We start from the raw sequence: 22569 nt of genomic DNA, 5'->3' as shown, positions 1-22569 counted from the left end.
ACATTATTTCAATATGTTTGCTCTGTCCATCTCATCACTATCACCTTAACATATATCCTCATGGTTTAGTCACTGGTCTATTTTCCCATCCCATTAAAATGCCCAGACTCCTTTAATTGAAAATACTGAGGTTGAATTCAGTTCTCACTAATACTGTTTTTACTACCGTGCTTACTCTATTCTGTTTTTTGACTAATAACTGTAATATCATATACCCATTTTGATTTCAATGATGCATACCTAAAACTTCTGTAATATATGCAGCTACTTCAATAAAAATAAATAAGCCCAGGCTGTGCAAAATTATTTCAGTAACTTCATAATTTTAAATATTTATTTATGAATTATTTTTAAAATGTGAATGAACTGCCATCGATGAGTAATATATACAACTTATCATGTATTTATATTTTGATAGGAACCAAATTCATTAATCACTCATATATTCAAAAACAATTATTAATCACCTTGTCCATAGAAAATAAACCAAAAATGTAAGCCCAGTGTTAGTAGAGTAACTGCCCCTGAGCGACTCATGAATGAGATACGTAGACAAATACTAACCTTGCAGTGTAATTGCTGCTAAAAGAAGGAAAGCATAATAATAAAGCTTTAAGTACCTCAAGCAGGGGATAGCTTACATTTGAGAGAATTTTTTTTTAAAGATTTTATTTTATTTATACAAGAACTGGGGTACAGGCCAGAGCCACAGCAGGGTGAAAGAATTCACTAGAGATGGAGTGGGGAGCAGAACAGGCAGATGGACTGAAAACACTGCTGAGGGGAGCAGCAGGTGAGACAGGCGAGGTCTGCCACACCGTGTGGGCATCTCGCCAGCTGGCCGGGAATCAAACCTGTGTTGCAGAGGCTGTGAACATCTTCACAGAGCTGCGCTCAACACACTGTGCCACTGGGGAGGTCCACACTTGAGAGAATTTAACAAAATACATTTAAAACTGGATTGTGAAGAAAGAGTAGGGTCTGTCTGACAAATAAATAGGGAGAAGGATGTTTTAGGCCAAAACCATAATGTCAGCGAAAGCATGGGATGGCATGTTTTGTGATAGGGAACACTGGGACCGAGGATCATGGACCTCATGTACATGGGGATTTGTTGGATATTCTTAGACAAAGGAGTAGTTAAGATCAGTCACTTTGGTAATGCTAAACACTAGTGGTACATGTTTAAGAGAGTAAGAGATGGAGGAGTAAGAGATGGAGGCAAGAAGAATAGTTTGGAGGCCAGTACAAAATTTAGGTGAGAGTGGATGAGAACCCAAACCATGATGTTGATTTTGCGAAGAGGTAAGAAGGGAAAAAAAAAAAACAAAAAAACAAACCATAAGATTTGAGTAACACTATATTCTGAAGATGGGTCCAAACTCTGCACATAATATTATATGTTTGTGTCTGTGTTCTGTTTTTGTTTTGAACTATAGACATGGGATGTAGAGCTGGAAAGATCTGCGGAATCCTGGGCTGAAACTTGCATGTGGGAACATGGACCTTCCAGCTTGCTTCCATCAATTGGACAGAATTTGGGAGCACATTGGGGAAGGTAGCTTTAAGTGTAACTTTTTGTGTCTAAAAACACAAGTGTTAGTAAAATGTTTATCAATTCATTTCAAAATTTCAAAGGCTTGGTGCCTAAAAGAAAAACAACATAAGTATTATACCAGAATTATAAATAGTATTTTAGATTTATTTTTAAACAATTCCTACTTTACTAATCTAGTGAACCTAAGTATTTATGAATAATAACTTCCACAACAATATCTCCCACTAAACTTTATAAATCTATTTTGCCATATTTGTTTTTGTGCATTTTCTCCAACTTAACTTGTTATTTGTACTTAACTTTCTTTTAAATAGATATAGACCCCCAACATTTCATGTGCAAGCATGGTATGATGAAGTGAGAGACTTCAGCTACCCATATGAACATGAATGCAACCCATATTGTCCATTCAGGTGTTCTGGTCCTGTATGTACTCATTACACACAGGTACTTTTTGATATATTTCATTCCTCTAAATTGCATTTGAGAGATAAAGTACTGAATTTATGTCATACCATTTGGTAGGCCTATTTTTTAAAAACATCATATTGTTACTGATTTATGTAGAATAGGCTTACAAAATCTATAACAAAATTATTGGGAAAAAACATCCAAATATCTACTTTAAAAAGACATTGTTTCAGTGATTTGTATATGAAACCATTTTAATATGGCCCTAGTAAATGTGAACTAAGAATAAATTTACCATTTTCAGAGTCACTTGCCATTATTTTTTATTTTTCCAAAGAATAAAACTGTGGTTTTATTTACCAAGGGCATTCAGTATTTATATGCATGCAGTGTTTATCTTTCCAGGAGCATTTAGTATTCACATTTGGTATTCAGTAATTCCTAAATCAAATAACTAAAGGCAGATTTGATTACTATTCATGAGTTCCTAGAGTTTCTATGGCCAATTATTAGTGAATATAAAACAGACAGATTGTTCTGTGTGCCTTTGCATTGAACACCTGAAGAACCAGTGGCAAAATGAAATTATCATGTCACATAAGAAATTTTGTTCTAGTACTCCCTGTATAAGATGACTAATTCTGTTCGTTAGGTAAGTTTCTTCACAGAAACATTGATATAACCTTCAAGATTATAGTGATATAACTTATGAATTACTCAGTATGTTTGTACTTTAAAAATGGTTATATATTCATATAATCAGATTTATCTGAATTAAACACTTTCCATTGTTTTGAATGATGTTTCTCAAGTTCAGTCTTAAATACATTTTTTTCTCAGATTTGTTGTCTTTTCAGTCTTCTATTTCTGACCATTTTGTCTCTTGAATGTAGGTGGTATGGGCAACAAGTAGCAGAATAGGCTGTGCCATTAATTTGTGCCATAACATGAACATCTGGGGGCAGATATGGCCCAAAGCTGTCTACCTGGTGTGCAATTATTCCCCAAAGTAAGTAGGCAAAATGCTACTTTCATATGTAAATTTTTTATCAACTTGAAAAGATCTTTATATCCTTGATTTTTTTCTTACCTTCATTGAGTAAAGTATATTGTTTTAACTCAGATTATTTAACATGACAACTGTGGTTGCCTGCTGCATAAAGTCAGAACTTAAAGAGAATATGAAAATTTTAAATATCTTTATGAATATATGAATCATATTTTTATGTCTTCATTTTACCCACTGCACAAATTATTAGGTATTTTGACTTATTGGAACTTAGCAATCATAGATTAACTGAGAAATATATTTTCTCCTATATAAAGATCATTACCCTGCAAATATATTATAGTCATACTTAGGATCAAATCTGTCTGAAATTTGTTTTACTAAATCAAATGGATTATATAAGAATATACCATAGCAAATATGAGGTTCTGCAAAAGTTTGACTTTGTAATTTTCAACAATGTACATCACAAATTATTTTGTATATTTTAAAGAGAATGAAGCAACAGTTTATCTTTAAACCTAGTAACCAGAAGGAATCTGATAAAAGATATTAATACTTGAAATCTACACACCAAAATAATTACTTAGAAGATTCTGATATAATCTTATAGTATCTAGATATAACCTATAATATAAGCTGTATATAATCTATGTATATATAATCCCTATATATAGATTATATAGATATAATCTATAGTGTCTAGTATTTTGCAATGTCTTATAAATTATACTGTTAGGCTCACTTCTAATAGAGTGGTTCATCTGTTTAAGGGGAAACTGGTGGGGCCATGCCCCCTACAAACATGGCCGTCCCTGTTCTGCTTGTCCACCTAGTTTTGGAGGGGGCTGTAGAGAAAATCTATGCTACAAAGGTATGTGCTATTGTGCTGTAATATTCAGTTTGCTTTGTATTTTGATCTAATTTATACATCAGTTCCTATTTTAAAATCCAAAAGTGTATTTAATTTATTACATGAATAGTTTCTAGACCTCTTTCAAGTATTTTGAAGAAGGCATTTAAAATATCTTTAAATATTTCTATTAGTAAGCCCATAATACCAATATGTATTTTAAATAACATTTCATGATTATTCCAGATAACTACTTCTAATTCTATTTTGAAATTATACCAGAATAGCAAGTATATTTATACTTTAGAAACCAGTTTGACAAATTGTTGACTAGTGTTATTTCCATAACTGTCATCATTTTTGAAGGATTTAGCAATTTAGCACAATTAATTTTTAGCAGTGTAAAAGTTTTTGCCAAAATACTTATCCATGAATCTTATGAACCATGCTCAATGAATTATTCTGATTCTCTGCTTCTCACTGGGGCGTATACAATTTCTCATGCCAAAATACTAAAAAAAGTATAATACTGAAAAACTGTTGTAAGTTGTTCTCGCAAATGTTCAAAAAATTAAACATAAATATGGCGTTTTATTTATAGCACATGAAGTTAAAATGTGTATGGCAAAACTTTGTGAAGTCATGTTTCTTGGGTAGCCAAGTGAACAGTTTTCACTCCTTTTTTGTAATGATGACAAAATGAAGATTAATGCAAACTAAGTATATTAGAAAATGTATGAATGCATACAACCTTTTTCTCAGCACTCATAAAAGATGTTTTTTTCCCTTGAAGACAGAATGTTAATTAGTTGCATATTTCATGCTGTTATCTGAGCTATTTTTAATTCCTAAATAGATTCACAGTATTTTTCATATGTGTTCATCTGTTTTCTGTCCTTTCTTCTCCCATAACTCCAACCTTTTTATCTCTTTACCAGTGGCCACTGTATTTTACTAAAAATTGATTTTCTTCTGATTTCATACTTCCTTTTCCTGGGTTCTAAGTTCTTGGGCACACGTGGAAACAAAGCATTCTCCAAAATGTGCCACTGTCAAGCCAATTTTGAAAAAATATATATATTCAAAGATTTAAATTATTCTCTATTGTTAAATTCAAATTTTTAGGTGTTGAATTTCCTTGTAAAAAAGAAAACCTTTTCCATGGAAACTGATACTGTAATAAATCACAAGGGCATGTTAGTCCTTCTTTAGACCGAATTTCATTCAATAAGTGTCTTAAAATCCTCCTAAAAATATTAATAATGTTTCATTTGGGAAAACAAATTCAGATTCACTTTATTACTTCATTAGATCACTGTAGATTTCTTGGAGTCATTATGAGAAGCAATCACTGATACCACATGGAAATATAAGCAAAGTTCAAAATGTCTCCATTTAACATTAGCTTGATGTAGCAAAAATAAAGGGATTAAAGCTTATTCCAGTGTAGTGCATATGAACACCTTAAACCAAAACCTTGGCCAAATGGTAGTTCTGATTTTTCTGTTTTAAAAATGTGAAAGCCACATTAAGCTATATTCTTTAATAATTTATGTACCTATAAGATGGGATTCATATTAATTAAATCCATTCCGTCTAACAGAAGGGTCAGACAAGTATTACCCTCCTCGAGAAGAAGAAACAAATGAAATTGAACGGCAGCAGTCACAAGTCCATGACACCCACATTCGGACAAGAGCAGATGATAGTAACAGAAATGAAGTTGTAAGCACACAGCAAATGTGTAAGACCTCTGCATTATTTACAAAAATTTTAAAGTTTACATAGATGATATTTCCTACTATATTTTATTAATTTGAGTATTTTTAGGATGGAAAAAGCTCTATGTGATGAACTATAGCAACTTTTACATCAACTAAATTTTTTTGTGAGGACTTATAGCAGCTTTAACATTATCTAAATTACTATTTTTTTAGCCCAAATTGTTTCTTGTGAAGTAAGATTAAGAGATCAGTGCAAAGGAACAACCTGCAATAGGTAATCTTTGTTCTTCTCAAAATTAACTGACAAAATAATGAGATGTTTTCATTCTATACTTATATTCAGAGGAACTAAATTTTCTTTTCAACTTCTTTTGTTTAGATACGAATGCCCTGCTGGCTGTTTGGATAGTAAAGCTAAAGTTATAGGCAGTGTGCATTATGAAATGGTAAGTTTTCTAAATGTAGTTATTTGAGGATAGAGTTCTTTCATATAAATTTGATTTTTTAATGTGAAAAATAACTATTTATATAAATATTGATCTTTTCTCGGAAATGTTTGAAGTCACATAAACAATGATGAGTTGTCTTGTGCTTAAATATTAATATTTTAGCTTCCCTTTCTCCCCTCCTCTTTTCAAGCAATCCAGCATCTGTAGAGCTGCAATACATTATGGCATAATAGACAATGAAGGTGGTTGGGTAGATATCACTAGACAAGGAAGAAAACATTATTTCATCAAATCTAATAGAAATGGTATCCAAACAATTGGGTAAGTACCATAATGATCCTTTGAATCATATACTTTTTAATTATAGCAATTAGTTAATACATTCTTTTAGAGAAAAATATAGAAATATTTAACTTATAAAGAGGAAAGTAATTTTCAAAGCTCACTTCAGTTATGTAGACACAGAAAGGAAAAATATCTAAATATGTAAGTTCATAGTTGAACCTTACTGGTTATAAATTCCAAATTTTCTATGTTTCATTCAGAATCTACAATTTTAATGTTGTTTTGATGCAAAGCAATAAATTTTTCATCTGTGAAAGAATATACTCCACCGAGGGTAGAGGGTATATTGATTTGCATCTACTTCCTGCCCTATGTTGGAAAATGGTTTATTTCATGTCACACCGATTCTGTCTATAAGATAAATTAGATTAATAGGTAAAAAGACTTTGAAAAGTTCTTTAAATATGTGATATACCATGTCACCTTTTCTTTTGTCTATATAAGCATATTTTAACCCAAATAAAAATATTGATTAACTTTTTAAATGTTTCTCATTAAATTTGTTAAACATATGATTCTGAAATACTGTATGTTTTCTTATACATTCTGTAGATAGTAGTAAGATATGGACTTTTAGATATCTTTGTAGTATCTCTTTCAATCTAAAAAACAATGAAGTTCATAGGGACTGCCTTTAGTTAGAAGATTTGACATAGTCTCCTTTCTTTATAGCTATACAATTGCTATATGAAACTATAAAGAAGAAAATTCTTAATAAGAATTTATTTAAGATGTTGCAAATTAGTAGAATGATCTCCTATGTATACAGTTTCATTCAAGGGCTTGATATATGACTTTCAGCTGTTAGTGATTGTTCTCTTAAGTAAAAGCTTTATGGAAATGTTAATTAACTTATCCTACAAATATTTATTAAGTACCTTCAATAAGTAATAAATATAGGTTATTAGCTTTAATAAGCCAAACACTGAATGTTGCATTAATGAATCTGTGTTCTGATATTTTTTTCTCTTACCTTAATTTTTGTTTATGTTTATTATAGAAACTCTTAGAACTTGAAGGTTGTCATATTAAAGTGCCATTACAAATAAACCTTACCTTTTTCAATAAATGTTTTTCTGAAAATCTGAGTGTAAATAAATCAATTAAATTTTAATATTTAATGATATGCCCGTTCTTACATTCTTGCTGTTTCAATAATGCATATAGCAAAGAATTCATTTATGTACTGTGCTCATTTACTGGGTAATAAGGGGAACAAAAAGATGAATAATACACAATCCTTGAAGATAGTTATTAGTAGTATGTATGACTATCGTGTGTTTTGTGTTCTGAAAGATTTAATCAATTGGTTTTGTAGTGACAAGGAATTAGTATATTGAGGGTTTTAACTTTAATAGGAAATGAGTATACAAATATAACTGTATATTACTTTATGCTATTATCTGTACGTTTTTGAGATGGATAATGAAAAGAGATCATCCTATAATATCACGAATGGTATTGATTTGGTTTATTCTTTTAATTTGGATTTAGCATAAAATAGAAAATGTATTATACGACTACTTATCTAGACATTTAAATAAGACTAAGGGGAAATAAAGTATTCATAGACATCAAAATTACAGAAGTTATATGGATGATGCATGTAAGAAATGATTGATTTTATGTTTTTATCTTCAGCAAATATCAGTCTGCTAATTCCTTCACAGTCTCTAAAGTAACAGGTTAGCACTTTTTTCACCTTTATTTTTTCTTATTACTACATTGCATGTTGCTGTTTTCAAGGGATTTGCTTACTGCTTTATGTTTCATTTAATTCTTCAGTTCAGGCTGTTACTTGTGAAACAACAGTGGAACAACTCTGTCCATTTCATAAGCCTGCTTCACATTGCCCAAGGTAACGTTTTCTGAAACTTCTTACTTTTTTATGCCAGTAAACATATAAGGTGTTCTTACCCCATAATGTCTGCTTTTGCCTGAAATTGTGATATTCCTAAACTCAAAGGATGTATAATCCTGAACTGCTAAGCAGCAGGGAACAGTGGGGCATCATTAATTCCAGGTACTCCAGGCATCCCTGCTGTGTTGTCCCCAAATGCCAGAGTAAGTCTTGCTCTTCCATAATAACAGATTTGTGCATATGCCGCACATGTTCACATGTGCTACAAAGAGTTTTGTCTTAGCTGCTCAGGTTGCTATAATAAAATGATATAGACTGGGTATCCTAAACAACAGAAAGTTATTTTCTCACACTTATTGAGGCCAAAGTCCTAGATAAAGATGTCAGCAGGTTTGATTTCTTTGAAACCTCTCCAGTTGCACTTGGCTTTTTTCTCTCTATGTGTCCTCACAGTGGTGGGAGAGGAAGTGAGAACTCTTCTCTCCTGAGTTCCACCCTCATGTCTTCATTTATCTTTAATTTCTTTCACAAAGTCCTATTTACAAGAGCAGTCACTCTTGGAGTTGAAGCTTCATTGGGGCAAAGCAGAGGGAAACATTCTGTCCTTAACAGGTCCTTACTGTGGAAATTAAAATGACAAAGCTCATATATTTTAGCACTGTCATCCAGTTCTTAAATCAGATAAATCTAATTGTTACTTGTGAATCAAAAAGCCCATCCTCTACCTTTTATTTTTGCTTTGAATGCTCTTTCATAAAAAGTATTATAATGGAGTTTACCTACTATAAAACAAGATAATGGTGTCTTTTGTTGACCTGAACTCACTTGGAATTCAGGAATAGAACTATCTCAGTTTGGAGCTACTGATGGTAACTTATGGTGCCTTCTATAGACAAAGTTTTTGGTAGAGCCCACCCAGCGTGATCCAAAGGGCAGAGCTGGGGTTATTACTTCCATAGGTTGGGCAGTGAATTCCCAACAGTTCTCAAATTCAAGGAGAAAATTTTGCAGTCAATGGCAATACCCTTCCTTCTACAGAAACCCCCAACAGTGTACAATTCAAATTTTAATTTAAAGTTATAAAAACTCAGATTCATTTGCTATTTATATTTAGATAGTTCTCCATTAGATGTTATAAAGTATATATACTCTAGGGTTATAGTGTTACAGAGATTTTAAAAAGAATGACTTTAAATAAAAAGTGTAGCTTTTCTTATTTAAATAACAAAATATAAGTCGTCTTAAAAGAACTTCTTTAATTTGTTAAAGGTACTGCCAATATAAGTTTTCTAAGAATACTGCTAGAAAAATCATTGATGCCTTTGTCAAAATGATTTTATGTAGTCATTTTGTTGAGACTGATATACCGTGTATATTTTAAAAAGAAAACCTACCACTTGACTATTTCTGAAGCTCTGGAAATGTGTTTTTCCCCTCTGGGATTGAACACTGATAATTGGGCCCTAGATTTAAATAGAAACTTTTGAAACTTAATTTAATTGTGCTATTGTAATGAGATATCAAAAAGGCAATATGATATGTAGAGAAAGAATACTCCATGAAGAGAGAAAATTAAGAGCAAGGGCCTTGAGGAGGAGCCTGTTTTGCATATTTATTCATTTTTTTAAAGATATATTTATTTATGCATATAAGAGCTGTGGTACAGGCCAGAGATGGGGGAGTGAGAGGATTCACCAGAGACAGAGTGGGGAACAGAAAAGGCAGACTGACTGAAATACACTGCTGAGGGGAGCAGAAGGCAAGACAGGAGAGGTCTGCCTCACTATGTGGGTTTCTCCCTTCCTGGCCAGGGATCGAACTCATGCTGCAAAGGCTACAGATTTCTTCATAGTGTGGTGTAACCCCTTGTGCCACCAGGGAGGCCCTGTTTTGTATATTTAAAGAATAACATTAAAAGAGCGTACCTGGGGTTTCCCCTGGTGGCGCAGGCAGTTGAGCGCAGCACTGTGAAGCTGTCCGCAGCCTCTGCAGTGCGGGTTCAATCCAGGCTGGCCAGCGATAATCAGTCCCACATGGCGCAGCAGACTTCTCCTGTCTTGCCTGCTTCTCCTCTCAGCAGTGTATTTCAGTGGGTCTGCTTGTTCTGCTTCCTGTTCTGCCTCTGGTGAATCCTCTCACCCTCCCGTGCATCTGGCCTGTACCCCGGTTCTTGAATGCATAAATAAATAAATCTTAAAAAAAAAAAAAAACAACAAACAGCCTGGAGCTGATAAGAAAATGTAAGAGGGAGGAGTAGGATATAAAGTAGAAAGTAATGAGGGGACAGAATATGCAGGACTTATTGCCCTAATATTATGATGATCCTGTCATTTATTTTGAGTGAAATCTAAAGGCACTGGACTATATGGAGCAGAGGAATGACATAATGGGTTTGCATACTTTCATGTAATTGTATGGAAAAATAAATTGAAAGGGGCAAAATTGGAAGCATAAGAGAATAACCCAAACATGAGGTAATACAGTCCAGAGCTCATGAAATTGAGATGTTTGGGAATGCTCTGGGTTTGTATATATTTCAGTGCAGAGCCAATAGAAATTACTGATAACTTGATTGATCAAATGGTGTAAAATAAAGAGTGGGATTGGAAATAGAATAAAGTTTTTGACCTGAACATCTGGAAAATGAAGTTCTAATTTTTTACAGGAAGACTACAGAAAGGACAGATTGGGGAACTGTCCTAATCTCCCCAACAGATTGGGGAGATTAGGATTTTGTTGTCAAATGGTAAATTTGAGATGTTTCTTAGATCTGAGTGCTGGTGTTGAATAACCAGTAGGACATACAGATTTGGAATTAAGAGAAGAGGTCCCAACTAGAGATGTAAATTTGGAAATCAGTAGTTTATAGATGATAAAAATTAAAACCATGAAATTGAAGTGACCAAAGATGTGAATGTACATAAAAGAAACTATAGGGTACATGAAACAGGCAATGGTTCAATTTTTCCGTGTTATCTGCTCTACAGTAACATTTTATATATCCATTTGGTACCAGGTTCTCAGATATTTAGAGATACTTCCTAATGTTTCTTTCTGTTTTAAATTCCCAGATTAGAAAAATGTCTGGTTAAGTTAAAAAAATAAAAAAAGCCCATTTGTCCTCCCAAACTGGAAGTAGATGAAATAAGCAGAAGCAATTATGTCTACTACCTGACCTAGTCAGCTGATCTATTTCAGAAGAAAAAAAAGAGTTAAGTTTAGCATGCTGAGGTTACTTTTGTGTATGCATGTCTAGTTTTACTAATAAGAGAGACTGAAGTAACCAGCACTCAATTTTTGTCTGTATTTATATATTTTTTCAGAGTCTATTGTCCTCGTAACTGTATGCAGGCAAATCCACATTATGCGCGTGTAATTGGAACTCGAGTTTATTCAGATGTAAGTATCATAATTTATGTAGCTCTCAGTTTGTGTGTGTATATACACACTTAAGTGAATATACATGTACACTTATAATCAGAGTAAGGAAATAAGAAAACAGATTGTGTTGATTACAGAGTCTCAGAAGAGGTAATCATAAGTAACAGTGAAAAGTGTATATTATATGAAAATGAGTGCATACTAATTTATTTGTACAAATTGTTTCTCCATATCTTACCCATATATCTTACAACAGACATGTAATGAAATGGTCTGGATGCATTCTTGGAAAGAAAAGTATATTTTGCTTTTCTTTAATTTTCCTTTTGGTTATTCAGTATTCTATGTATAAACTTAACAATTAAGAATTTATGAAATATGTGAACAATATCTTATTTGCCAAAGGTATATTTAAACATTAGCCTGAAATCACGAACAGATAACACATTAAAATACATACAAAAAGAAACCAGTTGAGGGAATGTTGTAATGGAAAGCACTGCTGGGATTGGACAAGGAATATTAGCTGTGATGGCTTCAGTATGGATAAGCACTTTTGGAGCCAGGTATTGAGTGTGATTTGGTAAGAAGATTAAGGAACACATTCTAGAAGGGGAAAGGATAACTCCAAAGATAGGGAGGGGAGAGCAAGTGAACTTCATGCAGGCATAGCACATGGTTTTTCTTGTCGTGGAACTGATGGGAGTTGAAGCTAAAAGGGGTTACAGGCATTCTTGTGTGAGGGACAGAAGGATCTACCTCTTAAAACATAAATGGAAAGTCTTAGTGCATGCTGCTGAGCTTAGATTTTATGTGGCAGACATTTAAAAAACTATTTCAGATTTCTAAGCCAGAAAGTAACAAAAACAAATTTATGAAATATAATTTTGATTGATATATACAATAAAATACTATGAAATACATATATTACCATCATGTTTCTCTGTTGGTGAATTCATTTAGATGAGCAGTTTTTTGGGGTTTTTTTTTAGTTTGGCTTTACCTTTGAAATTACTGTTTAAATTTGTTTCTTCCAAGCTCCAACTTTGTAGTATTCTTTTTTGTAGCCTAAATATCCAGATGGCATCTTAATTTGCTAGTCTTCTAGTTTGTGTATCTTCTTGTCTCTGAAAACATCCCTTTTCTAATTTTTCATACTTCCCAAAACACGGCCATTCTTCACATCTTGCATTATTGCCACTTTCTCTGTATATTGTATTGCTGTATGCTGTTGCCCTTATCTTAACCCTATTACTTAGTTTTTCATTTTAGCACTTAGCCAACACTATTAGATATTCGGATTCACCATATTTGTTTGTTTTTTTTTAAAGATTTATTTTTATTTAGGCATACAAGAACTGGGGTGTAGGCCAGAAGTACGGAGGGTGAGCGGATTCACCAGAGGCAGAGAGGGGAGCAGAACAGGCAGCTCTACTGAAATACACTGCTGAGGGGAGCAGTGGGCAAGATAGGAGAGATCTGTTTTGCCGTGTGGGTCAGCTCCCTGGCCGGGGATGGAATTCATGCTGCAGTGGCTGCTGAGCCTGATAGCACTGACGTTAATTCCTGTGTCACCAAGGAGGTCCCGTGATTCCCCATCTTTTATTATTGTTAATTTTTAAGTTCCTTGAGGGCAGCAACTTAACAATTCATGCATCATTTTTTCATTAGCAATTTGATGTGTGCCAAGCTTTGAATAAGACAGACTTGTTTCTTGCTTTAGAGCACACAAGTGAGATCAGATAGGAAGCAAATATCATGCACATAAATATTGTATATGAATGAGCATATCTAGAGCCACTAGATTTCCAAAGGCATTGTTCTTTCCAAATTATCCCTTTAACCACCAAAACTTTTAATTTTAACCATGTCTGGTGAAAATCTTTCAAAACTTTCGAAAATGAAAAGTTTGAAAGTTTTGAAACTTTCAAAAAAGTTTTGAAAATCTTTCAAAACTTTCAATACTTCTACACTTAAAAGCCATCTCTTTGTTGGGTTTAAGATTTTAGATGTTAGAATGAACATCAGAGATCATTTTTATCTTTCCACACCAGTGAAATGGATAAATGACTATGTATTTCAAATCCCTTTAAGAGGAATTTGAAAATATAAAGATTTTTATTGCATGGTAAATGTAGAGTCAGAGATTCAACCATTAGCTACCAATCTTCCCACCCCTATAAAATATATTATCTTTTAGATACAAGATAAGACGAGACTGCTTAAGATGAGCTGTCAGCCTCCCTCCTTCTCTCTTTCCATTCTCATCTTTATCTTTCTCTCTTTCCATTTATAGAATAATAACTTGAACATTCCATTACTTTGAACTTTTATTTCTCATTTATTATAGATGAAGCTGATTTTTGCATTCATTAAAAATATTCCATTGATTTCAGATAAATTATTCTTTCTTTTCATGATATATTAATTCTTATGAAGTGTGAGCATGGAAAGAAAATCTCTTCTGACCTTTGTTCTCAAATAGGAATGCTTGCTGACTACACAGTTATGGGCAAAACAATAGTTTCAAAGCATATTAAATGCCTGGATTTAGTGAATTGTTACATCTAAGCACTTTTATTGCCTTGGAAAAATGCTGAGAATGCCCTTTTAACAAAATAAAATAAATACTGGAATGTGAACAGAATTATTTTTTAATCCCATCTATTATGAGCCACATTGAGTTCAAATAGCAATTCATTGAGGAACATTAAATGTTGAATAAGATGCTTCCTTAGAATAAGGACATGTGGTTTTAGATATATGGTATTTTGTTATATAGCAAAAACATGAAAAGGATTGAATAGCTTGGCATTTGAACTCTCTGATCTAATAAATCCTGACTGATACCACAGAGTTGAGAGCACAGCAATAAAGCAAGGTCAAGTAAGATTCACATGCTTATGTGAACTTAAAAAAAGCACATTAAGTCTCTCCATGTGCATAGAGATAAGAAAAGAAAGTGCCAGCAGGATCAGGAAAGACCTGTGGGACTAAGAGGTATATTGTTTCCTGCTGAAACAGTTCAAGTGTTTCATTTTGTGGGATTGCCTGAGGCTATACTTAGCTGTTGACAGATTTTGGTAGAAGAGTTAAAGCTTGCCTAAAAATCTACAGAAGACTTAAATGGGACAGAAGAAAAAAGTTGACTTCTAGAAGTCAGTAGTATTTAAAATGTGGAAGTCTAACCTGAAACAATAATGTTCTCCCCCTCGAATGCCATTCAGTTCATTACTGTATAACTGATACTATATAGTCATAGAACTTTCCTAGTATTTCATGTCAGATCATTCAAATAGGACCGATAGACATTGCAAATCTTGGTAGATGTTACGATTGGTCCTCATAATTTTCTTGTGATTATTTTTTCAGGCATATTTTCTCTGGGTAGATTATCTTATTTAATAGGGGGAAAAAACCCATTTGATAGATGTTCATATTTTGGACAAAGTGCCTTACATATATAGGGAACCACCTTTGACTTGTTTATAAGTAAAAATTGAATGTATTAACACAGAGATATCCACCCTTGAACATTTGCTCAGTGACTACAGTGGGTACTAGCAAATGCTAAAATTTAGGGATGGTAAATAGGCCATTGAAGGACTAATTGGAGGTAATTTGCATTGATTGCTTCCTCAATAGAAAGCCTGCCTGCTGTTTGCTCAGGCAAATGTTCCCTACCTTAGACTGCGAAGCTGCCCCTCAGATGTGATTTTGGATTTGCTCAGAATTGCCTTTAACTATGTGATTTTTAAAATATCCCTTAATACACAAAATATCCTCCTCTGGCTGCTGACCCGGTATCCATATAGAGACAGAGGTCATCTGTTTCAGTCCCGCAGAAGAATTGTCTGGACAAGTTCAGTAGGAATTTCCTGATACTGACCAGTTTTTCCTGCCTCCTCAGCTGTCCAGTATCTGCAGAGCTGCAGTCCACGCTGGGGTGGTTAGAAATCAAGGTGGTTATGTTGATGTTATGCCTGTGGACAAAAGAAAGACTTACACTGCCTCTTTTCAGAATGGAATCTTCTCAGAAAGGTAAATGAAAAAGTACATATTTACATACCATTTACCTCTCTAATGTTTACTTTACAGCCAACTCACTTCAGTATGGGCTTGAAGTCTCACAGCTGAGGCAGTGTTTCTTTTGCACACTGTGTAATAATACTAGGTTTTCCAAGCATGGGAGAAGCTGCAGTACCAGAGGTGCCAGTCTCTGCAGGCTTATAAAAATCAACATGAAAATCGGATTATAAGTCAAACCAGTATTTTGTTAATTCAGCTTATAATAAGGAAATTTCTTTCATCCATTCTTGGATTTTCTAGATTAGTTTTTACATGTACTTTTTTTAGGTGAGGACAAAAATAATGAGTCTGATTTTCCTCTGAACCAAAATTTCTTTTTTTTTTTGGAAGTTGGGTGGCAGTATAATGTAAGTAAACTCTTTCAGGTCATTTCATGTTATTTGACCCATTAGTAGTATATATTTTAGTGATTTGAGAAAATTCACGTGATTTACTGAATTAAGTATTAAAGTTAGGAGAACCTATAGTGATTTTTTAAAAGCATTGGTCATTGTGGAAGCAGTATTAAGTCCCATGTATTTTGTATGGATACAGAAAAATCACTAACTTTTAGACATTTATTGAGTTCTTCAAAATTACCAATGGAGAGTTCAAATACATAGTAAAGCTTCTCTAAAAGACCAAAGATATGTCATGTAGGGTATTACCTTTCACCTAACTGTCTGGGTGACATCTTTATAAAAAGACAAGTTTTTGGTTTAGCGTCTTCTTTCAAATATCTCAAGAGGTTATTGTTGAGAATGTGACTTCTCTACAACCTGGCTCCTGGTCTCCTTAAGCAGATACGATATAGAAAAATACATTCTGGACTTACAGAATCTTACAGGCAACTGTAAGATTGCAACTATATGAGCAAAATTGTGTGATGTGGTGTTATTTACCTGCCACATTTCTTAAATTTATTTTGAAACTATAAAATGATAGATATGATTAAAAAATTAAGAATAGTAATTATATTGGGGGCATTTACTGTGCATTTGCCAAATCTGTTAATGCACTTTAAGTATATGAACTCAATTCTACCAACAGTTGTATAGAGTAGATTCTGTAAACCTTAATTTACAGATCTATTAACTGAGACTCAGGTTAAATGATGTGCCCAGCATCATGTACCTAGTCAGGCTCAAAAATCAGGTTCAGCACTAAGTCTGTAGGCTCAGAGATACATTTCTTAGTGTATCACTATGTACAAAGAAGAAACACGCCAAATACATTCACTTTCTAGGGCACCCTGTCAGCCCATTTCCTACAAATGAAAATGTCTTTTGATCACCATCTGCTTTTATGAAAAATCTAGTATGTGTGTATGTTTATTGTGTGCATGTTATCTGTATACATTTGTGATATCCTCATCCTTTCTTCAAGCTAAAATTTTCCCATTGCTTGTACATAAGCATATTTTTAATAATAAAAGAAATTATTCTTTGTCCTCCTCTTAGCATTTATTGTGTTGATATCTAAAAGCCTTTTTATTTCTAAGAAAATAAAGCTCTATGCAAAAATGTGCAGACATCAAAAGTTGACCATTTGATTAAAATAAACAATAATTCCGGGAATTATCAATCTGTTTTAACATTTAGGCATTTCAACAAGACATACCTTAGTTGATATTGTCAACTAAAATACAGATAATTAATAAAGACTAAGCAGTGTGATTCTACATTTCCTTACATTTCTGCTATAAACTACCTCCAAAATGAAATTGATTGCTCTGTTTTTATTTCAGTGAAGAAATTCTGAGGACCTTTAAGTTTAACCATTATATTTCTAACTAAGATTTTTCTTGAAACTATAAATGTTAAAAATATAAATAGGTATGAGAGCAATATAATTAGCCCTTTGCACTCCGCTGCCCCCTCTCAGGGGACATTGCATTTTATTAGTGATTACGGGGAATTGAGGTTATTTCAACGCAACTTTTTGAGACATGCATGTTTCCCTGAAGTTTTATCTTGAAATGGCACAAGAAATTAAATCAAAATATTGTAAAATGGTTTGGAGTGCAAAGAGTTAAATTTTTTCAAGTTTAGCAAATGGTAAGTTAGTACCCTAGAGTATTGTCTAAGTATTATCATCTTTTAAACTTGCAATTAACTTTTAGTCATTGCCAGTCCTGGTCCTGTGTAAAGTAGGATCTTAGTATTCCCTCAGTAAATGAAAATAACTACTGCTTAGCTTTATTAGAATCAAAGGTAGAAATATATTAAAACATGAATTAGAATCTTCAGAGTTCTATATAAAATACTGTTATTACCACCATTACACCTTAGATCTCAGCAGTCCAGCATACAACCAAAATATAAAAAATTATGTCAGCCTCACTCACGGTCTCCAGTAATCATAAATTATAGCAGCCTAAGAAACTTAACCATCTGGATTCATAGAGCTGCTTTCTTAACTGTCATTAAAAGCATGATTTATTGAAAGGGTTATATGTGGAGATGACATCAGTATACTTTTTGTATTTTTTGCAGTTTACAGAATCCTCCAGGAGGGAAGGCATTCAGAGTTTTTGCTGTTGTGTGAAATGAGACACTTGGAAGAAGATGGTAGAGATTATTCCAAATGCCTTATTTCTAAAGTTTGTATAAAACTGTAACATTACTGTACAGAAGATATCAACTATTTCCAGCCCTCCCCTACTTCCCCAAAGTGCCAAATGCATATAAACCTTGAAAGACAAAGTCTGTAAAATAAAACATGGGACATTATTAGCTTTGGAAAAAGTAATGAATATGTCATGGTTTGAGAAATCCTGTGTTAAATAATGCTATATTTTCTTAGCAGTTATTTCTAGTTAATTTCATAGTCATTGTTCTACATTTCATATAATATATGGTGCTTTGTATATGCCACTAATAAAATGAATCTAACATTGAATGTGAATGGCCTTCAGAAAATCATCTGATACATTTAAAAATAATCAACACTAAAAAAAAAGGAAAGAAACATTGCTATCAGCTTTTTCCCAGTTCAATGCTACACTATTACCTACTCCAAGTAATCTCAAATTATTTTCCACTTATATTTGTATTGCTTTTCTGTTAAGTTTAGGCATGTAGAATAGTAAGTCCCAATATTGCACTTCTTATATTGTATAAAATATTTCCTTGATATCCAATTTGTTAAAATGTTTGATTCCTTGGGAATGGCCTTAACAGTAATGAAATGAAGTCGGAATAGTGTGATGAAAACTTTGCTAGTGATTATATAGTAAATGTAAGGGTGAATGTGGGCAGCGAGAGCTTTCTATGTATATTATTCAAACTGAGGTCACTCATTTTATTTTGTATCCTGGCAAATACTCCTGCAGGCCAGGAAGTATATAGTAGTAAAAAGTTTAACAAAGATAAACTAATGTATTGTATCACCATTGCCACTGATTTTCTTAATGGTAAAATGACTTTATGTATAAAATGTTGCCATATTATAGTACTTATGATGGTGATGTTTGTTTCTGTGAGAAATGTATTGTGCTTTGAGACTGAAAAATCTGTAAATGTTCACTTTGGTAATGTTTTTCCTTTGGTGAATTTACTCTTTCCCTATAAACTTACTAAAATTAAACATGTTTCAAAGTATTATTTTTCAGTCCCTTTGCATCCTTATTTTGATGTAGAAATCATTTAAAAATAAAATTATTGTTAAGTCTTCTAAATTTGGTTTATTGACATTAATAAAGTAACATCCTTAATACCAGAAGTCTACAAAGTCAACCTGATTAATTAGGTATTGGATGTGAAAGAGAAAAGGCAGACAATCATAAGTTCAGAAGCTTTATATTAAGAGAAAGTAGGATAAAATGAAACAAATTATACACTAGAGGGAAATAATCTGAAAGTACAAAGCAATTATAAAAGAATGGACATAGTTTTAGAAAGTAAATGAGCAGGGGGTATGAGCAGATAAAAGAAAAATTGCATGCAAAATGGGGGAAATCTAGAGAATTAGATAACACACAGAAAAGAAGGGTTCACTCAAATAGCAGCTGGAGAGAAAATTTGATGAAATGAGATCATAATCACTTATCAAATATTGGCCAGGAATTAAGTGGTTCCAATTACAGGTAATGAAAATGTAACAGTTTATAAAATCAAAACTTAAAAACTTAAAGCAGATTTTGTGGGAACATATTTTTCTAAAATACACATCTCACCTTCTTAAATAGTATGGTTAAAATGTAAATTTTTACCCAGATTCATCTGTGCTCTTCACTGCCCTCCCGCAATAGAGAAACTCCATCAATTTTTTCAGTATAGATATTCAGCATCTGTTTCTTCTACCATTGCACTGTCTCCAACAGGAGCCTCCTCTTTTTATTCCTCTCCATTCTTTTCTAATGCATCTGTAATTTTGTCATGGGATTACTCTCTTCCATAATCTTCATTATTTAAGAAAACCAAATCATTTTATAAGGACATTTAAGAACTTCTCTAGACTTGTTCCATATTGCTTATCTAAGTTCTACACAAGGTATTACCTTGAGTAAGTTTTTTAACTTTCTGTGCTTCAAATTACTTCACTTGAAATATGGGATAAAGAATGCTTCATAGGGATTACTTTAAGAATTATGTGAAGGGCCTCCCTGGTGGAACAAGGGGTTAAGATGCAAACTATGAAGCTATGAAGCTCTCTGCAGCCACTGCAGCATGAGTTTGATCCCCTGCCAGGGAGCTACCCTACCCAGATGGCGCAGCAGACCTCTCTTGACTCGCCCACTGCTCCCTTCAGCAGTGTATTTCAGTCAATCCGCCTGTTCTGTTCCCCAATCTGTCTCTGGTGAATCCTCTCGCCCCCCCACCCCTCATCTCTGGCCTGTACCCCAGCTCTTATATGCATAAATAAATAAATCTTAAAAAAATTATGTGAAATGTCATTAACATCAAACATATAGTATATGGCCATTAGATATTACTTTTTATTATTAAAATAATTATAATCATTTTTTGTTGTTATTTCCTTGTGCCTTGTTATACTATGGAGCCTTCAGTACTTAACTAAATGGGAAATCCTCTAGGAATTTTCCTGCAATTTTTGTAAAAGCTATATAATGCTCTTTTAATGTGCCTTTTTAATTTGAGATATTTGTAAATTTTGTTGAGTTCTTTAAACTTAAGAATAAGCTTCTTGAGATTATATTAATACTCTCATCCATCTCTACCCCAGAGATAATGGTAATATTTTCACCTTGTATAAATGGCAGGTCAATATTACAGAATGAATTTTCCAACAATTCCTAATTTTATTCTTGACACATAAGTGAATATTGTTGCATATTATCACAGCAGAAGATAAAATGAATGTTGATGAGTTATATTCATTTAAGAGTTTATGGGCAGGTTGGAGTTGGAGTTTAAAGAATGTAGGGGAAGAGGCCACCTGTATAGAAGTTAGAAAGCTTCCATCGCCTTGGTTTATGCCTCTGCCATTAAGATAAGCCCCTATCTTAACTACATACAGGCTTCTCTTCTGTGGGCTCTGAACCACAGATCCATGTGTTCTGCATCAATGATCACTATGGCTCCAACAACCATCCATTTTCAGGATATTCATGCTTTTATGGGCATATTATTTTTCTTCTTTATTATCTTTTTAATGAATGGATGCTGAAGTAATTTAACTGTCTTGGAAAAGTAGTCCACTATTTCAAAATCTTGGAACACAGATCTCATTCTTTTTGGTGTTTCCTGAACCAAAGTTCTTTATTATCACACAGGTCACTTGTAAAGACTAAATTTCCATTCCTTTTCTACAGATCTTCTTGTGTTTCACAAATGAATAGCATATTCAAGGATTATAAAATGTGTACAAAAGTACTTCTCAACCTGACATGGGAGGAATTATTTAGTTTCCATTCAAATGTTTAGTAGAGTTAATGCAGTAGTAAGACTATAGTTTTGAGGATTAGAGAGGTGGAGACTTGAGTTACAATTCCCAACTCAAGACTAGATAAAATTATTTAAGCATTCTAAGGCCAGTGTTTTCACCCTAGATGTGGAAGGGAAGGTCATTGAGTAGCTCCCTAGTGGTGCTGACAGTGAAGGTACAGGCCTCTACTGGAGTCAGGTATCTTGACAGTGGGCTTCCCAGCATTTCCTGCAATTGTAACACTGAAGTGTTATGCTGAAATCTAGCTAGAAGTTTTACCTGTGGCCCAGTCCATACCCAGGAAACTACAACGCAGAGCTTGGACACTGAGCCAGAAAGTACGGAGCACACAGGGTTATTTCCTACATACCTACACTTAACCTGTTAGATAGGGCTGCCCTTTTCCACTAAGGTTCTCTGCAGAGATAGTCACTCCTCCCATCCTCCCATTGATTCACTCTAGAAAGATGGCTACTACCATACGAATGATGATCCAGATGACCTTATGGCACTTGAGGTCCATTTGGAAAACCATGATTCTCAGGAATTTTCCATCTCATGTTACTCTGGTCTGGACTGGAAGTGCTTCTGAGTTTGCGAGATCTGATTCATTAAACTTTGCAACTCTTTTTGAGCAGTTGGACTGTAATCGTGTTGAGTGTCCCCCAGAAGGCCCTCCTATGGTCTGGAAACTCACTATAGACCTGATAGAAAATCCTGGCTGCAAAGTTCAATATCCCTGCACCTATCCTCAGGTTTCGGGCATCAGATAACCAACATTAGGCATTCAGGTACTATAAGACTCTGCAGACAGGAGCAGCCCAGTTCAGCAGGCCCTCATCTTGGGGTCAGAGGTTCTCCTAACTGTACTTCTGATGCAGAGCAGGGAAGATCATTTGAGCCAGATGCTTTGTGGCCTCATGCCAGGAGGATACACAGGACCTCTCTGAGAGTTAAGGTCTGTGTGTTATCTCTTGACAGTGGACTTCTCTTCACTGCCTTGGGTGGAAGACTAAGGACT

At 33.8% G+C, this 22569-nt stretch overlaps 1 protein-coding gene across 2 annotated transcripts in view; it reads left to right on the top strand.

The window, feature by feature from the left end:
* The window catches only part of CRISPLD1 (cysteine rich secretory protein LCCL domain containing 1), a 41625-nt gene extending 22361 nt beyond the window's left edge, over positions 1–19264 (top strand). The window contains exons 3-15 of one of the 2 annotated variants that reach the window (XM_037505147.1): positions 1440–1558; positions 1873–2005; positions 2863–2978; positions 3752–3852; positions 5435–5575; positions 5769–5829; positions 5935–6001; positions 6195–6325; positions 7991–8034; positions 8135–8207; positions 11534–11609; positions 15502–15632; positions 18155–19264. In XM_037505147.1, the coding sequence (XP_037361044.1) occupies positions 1440–1558; positions 1873–2005; positions 2863–2978; positions 3752–3852; positions 5435–5575; positions 5769–5829; positions 5935–6001; positions 6195–6325; positions 7991–8034; positions 8135–8207; positions 11534–11609; positions 15502–15632; positions 18155–18206 (1245 nt within the window). In that variant the 3' untranslated portion in view covers positions 18207–19264. The remainder of the gene's footprint in view (positions 1–1439; positions 1559–1872; positions 2006–2862; positions 2979–3751; positions 3853–5434; positions 5576–5768; positions 5830–5934; positions 6002–6194; positions 6326–7990; positions 8035–8134; positions 8208–11533; positions 11610–15501; positions 15633–18154) is intronic. The other variant, XM_037505157.2, reaches the window with a different exon arrangement.
* Positions 19265–22569: the final 3305 nt, after the last annotated feature.

This window comes from Talpa occidentalis, unplaced genomic scaffold (genome assembly GCF_014898055.3).
Source record: "Talpa occidentalis isolate TD23 unplaced genomic scaffold, MPIMG_talOcc4v2.1, whole genome shotgun sequence".
NCBI classification, from domain to species: Eukaryota; Metazoa; Chordata; class Mammalia; order Eulipotyphla; family Talpidae; genus Talpa; species Talpa occidentalis.
This window is presented reverse-complemented; position numbering and strand designations above follow the sequence as displayed.